Genomic DNA, 1857 nt, shown 5'->3' with positions numbered 1-1857 from the left:
ATGACGACCTCCAAGAATCGCGGCGGTGCCACCAGTGGCTCCGTCCATTAGCTTCGTCGTTTTTGTTCTCATGTGCGGACGCATTGGAAACGGATAGTTTTTACTTTTAATAAAGTAATCCAAACATAAAATTTTAAAAATAAAAAAATTTAAATTAAAGCATTTGAAATTCTCAAAATTTAAAATTCTTTAAAATTTTAAATTGTCTCATCCAAACACACTTTAAAAATCCTTATTATTTGATATAATATAGAGATATGTATGATATTAAAAATCCTTATTATTTGATATAATATAGAGATATGTATGATATCATTAGTTTATTAGTCTTTCAAACGAATAACACGCCGCCTAGCATTACCAATATTCCAATCCATTTTATTTACAACAATGTTCCTCCACGTGTCCAATTTTTTAGCATAAAGTGGATTCCTGCCTTGTAATAATGTACAAAACTCTATGATATGACGCACCACATCATGACTTCATAAAATTCCTTTTACATACATCATCAACAATAGTAGAGCCCTTGACAAAAAAAAAAAAGGTATAGCCCCTTTAAGATCTTATAAATAGATGGAAGTGCTTCACATCCCTTGTACAAACCAAGACCAACACACCCAATTAAGCCCTTAACACCCACCAAACAAACATGCCATTCCTTCCAAGTAGCTTATTTGGTCCCCAATATGACCACCCTCCCCATCACTACATTGCAAAACCATTCCAAACCCACCCTACTCCTCCAAATCACTACATTGCAAAACCATTGCAATTTGGACCCACCCAAAAAACATTTCACTTACCAATTTCAGGAGGGACATCACCAATTGTTGTCAATGCATACGTGGAATGGAAGGAGACCCCTACAGCACACGTGTACAAGGCACACGTTCCGGGGCTTAGGCACAATGAAGTGAGGGTAGAAGTGGAAAATGGGAGAGAGCTATGCATCATTGGTGAAAAGTGGGTGGAGAGGGAAACAAGGAATGGGAGGGGGCAACTTTTGGAGCGTGCTAGAGGCAGATTCATTCAAACCTTGATGCTACCCGAAAATTCCAACGTTCATCGTATGAAGGCTTATATGGAAAATGGTGCGCTTGTTATTAATGTTCCCAAGTACTAATAATACTAAGTGGTGAATATTGACACTCCCCTGGTGGTGTAGTGTAAAATATATGAAATAAGAGTAAATACTACTATGTGCCGTTGCCGTGGTACTATTCGGAAGAAACACGGTTATATGAATAATAAATAACTTAGGTACTTAATCTGTTCTTGATTATAAGTATACAAAAACAGACATATTTTATACTTATTAGGAACATTAGTTAATTTCATTAAATTGTGTTATTTTTAATTAAAAAAAATAAACATGTTTCATAAATTATCATTTAATGAAACAAAGGTAAAAAGGATTTTAGCCTTATTAAATGAAAAGTATTTTAGAGAATCTTATTAAATAAGATATAAATAAGTGAAATTTAATTATATTTGAAAATAAAAATAACATATTTTTACTGCTTATAATCAAAACCGGATGGAGTATGTAATATGTTCTATGGTTTCATGCCTTGGGCTAACCCATGTTTAATACCAATGAAATATGGCACCTATATGTAGTATGTAATCGAGTTTGAGGGATTATTATACTCTCTTCAAACACTTTAATTATGAGGAATATGAAATTGGTAGACTAATTGTAGCCATATTGGAACTTGAGGGTTCCTATGAGTAAACTTGAAGTTTTTTTAAAAAAAATAAAAATAAAAATAAAAACTTTAAGGCAGAGATATGAATTTCTTTTGAAGTAATGACTAATGAGGCATACACACACACGGAAGAGTTTTGTTTAGG

At 33.3% G+C, this 1857-nt stretch overlaps 1 protein-coding gene across 1 annotated transcript; it reads left to right on the top strand.

The window, feature by feature from the left end:
• Positions 1-604: 604 nt before the first annotated feature.
• On the top strand, positions 605-1314 carry LOC114406236 (18.1 kDa class I heat shock protein-like). Its single transcript, XM_028368884.1, has one exon. The coding sequence runs from the start codon at positions 653-655 to the stop codon at positions 1124-1126; it is 474 nt and encodes a 157-aa protein (XP_028224685.1). The 5' UTR covers positions 605-652; the 3' UTR covers positions 1127-1314.
• The last annotated feature ends 543 nt before the right edge of the window (positions 1315-1857 follow it).

The sequence above is a fragment of the Glycine soja genome, chromosome 3 (genome assembly GCF_004193775.1).
Source record: "Glycine soja cultivar W05 chromosome 3, ASM419377v2, whole genome shotgun sequence".
Classification (NCBI taxonomy): Eukaryota; Viridiplantae; Streptophyta; class Magnoliopsida; order Fabales; family Fabaceae; genus Glycine; species Glycine soja.
This window is presented reverse-complemented; position numbering and strand designations above follow the sequence as displayed.

What these genes read in the sequence shown, in the direction of transcription:
- LOC114406236 (XM_028368884.1), top strand. Translation starts at nt 653, where the DNA reads ATGCCATTCCTTCCAAGTAGCTTATTTGGTCCCCAATATGACCACCCT.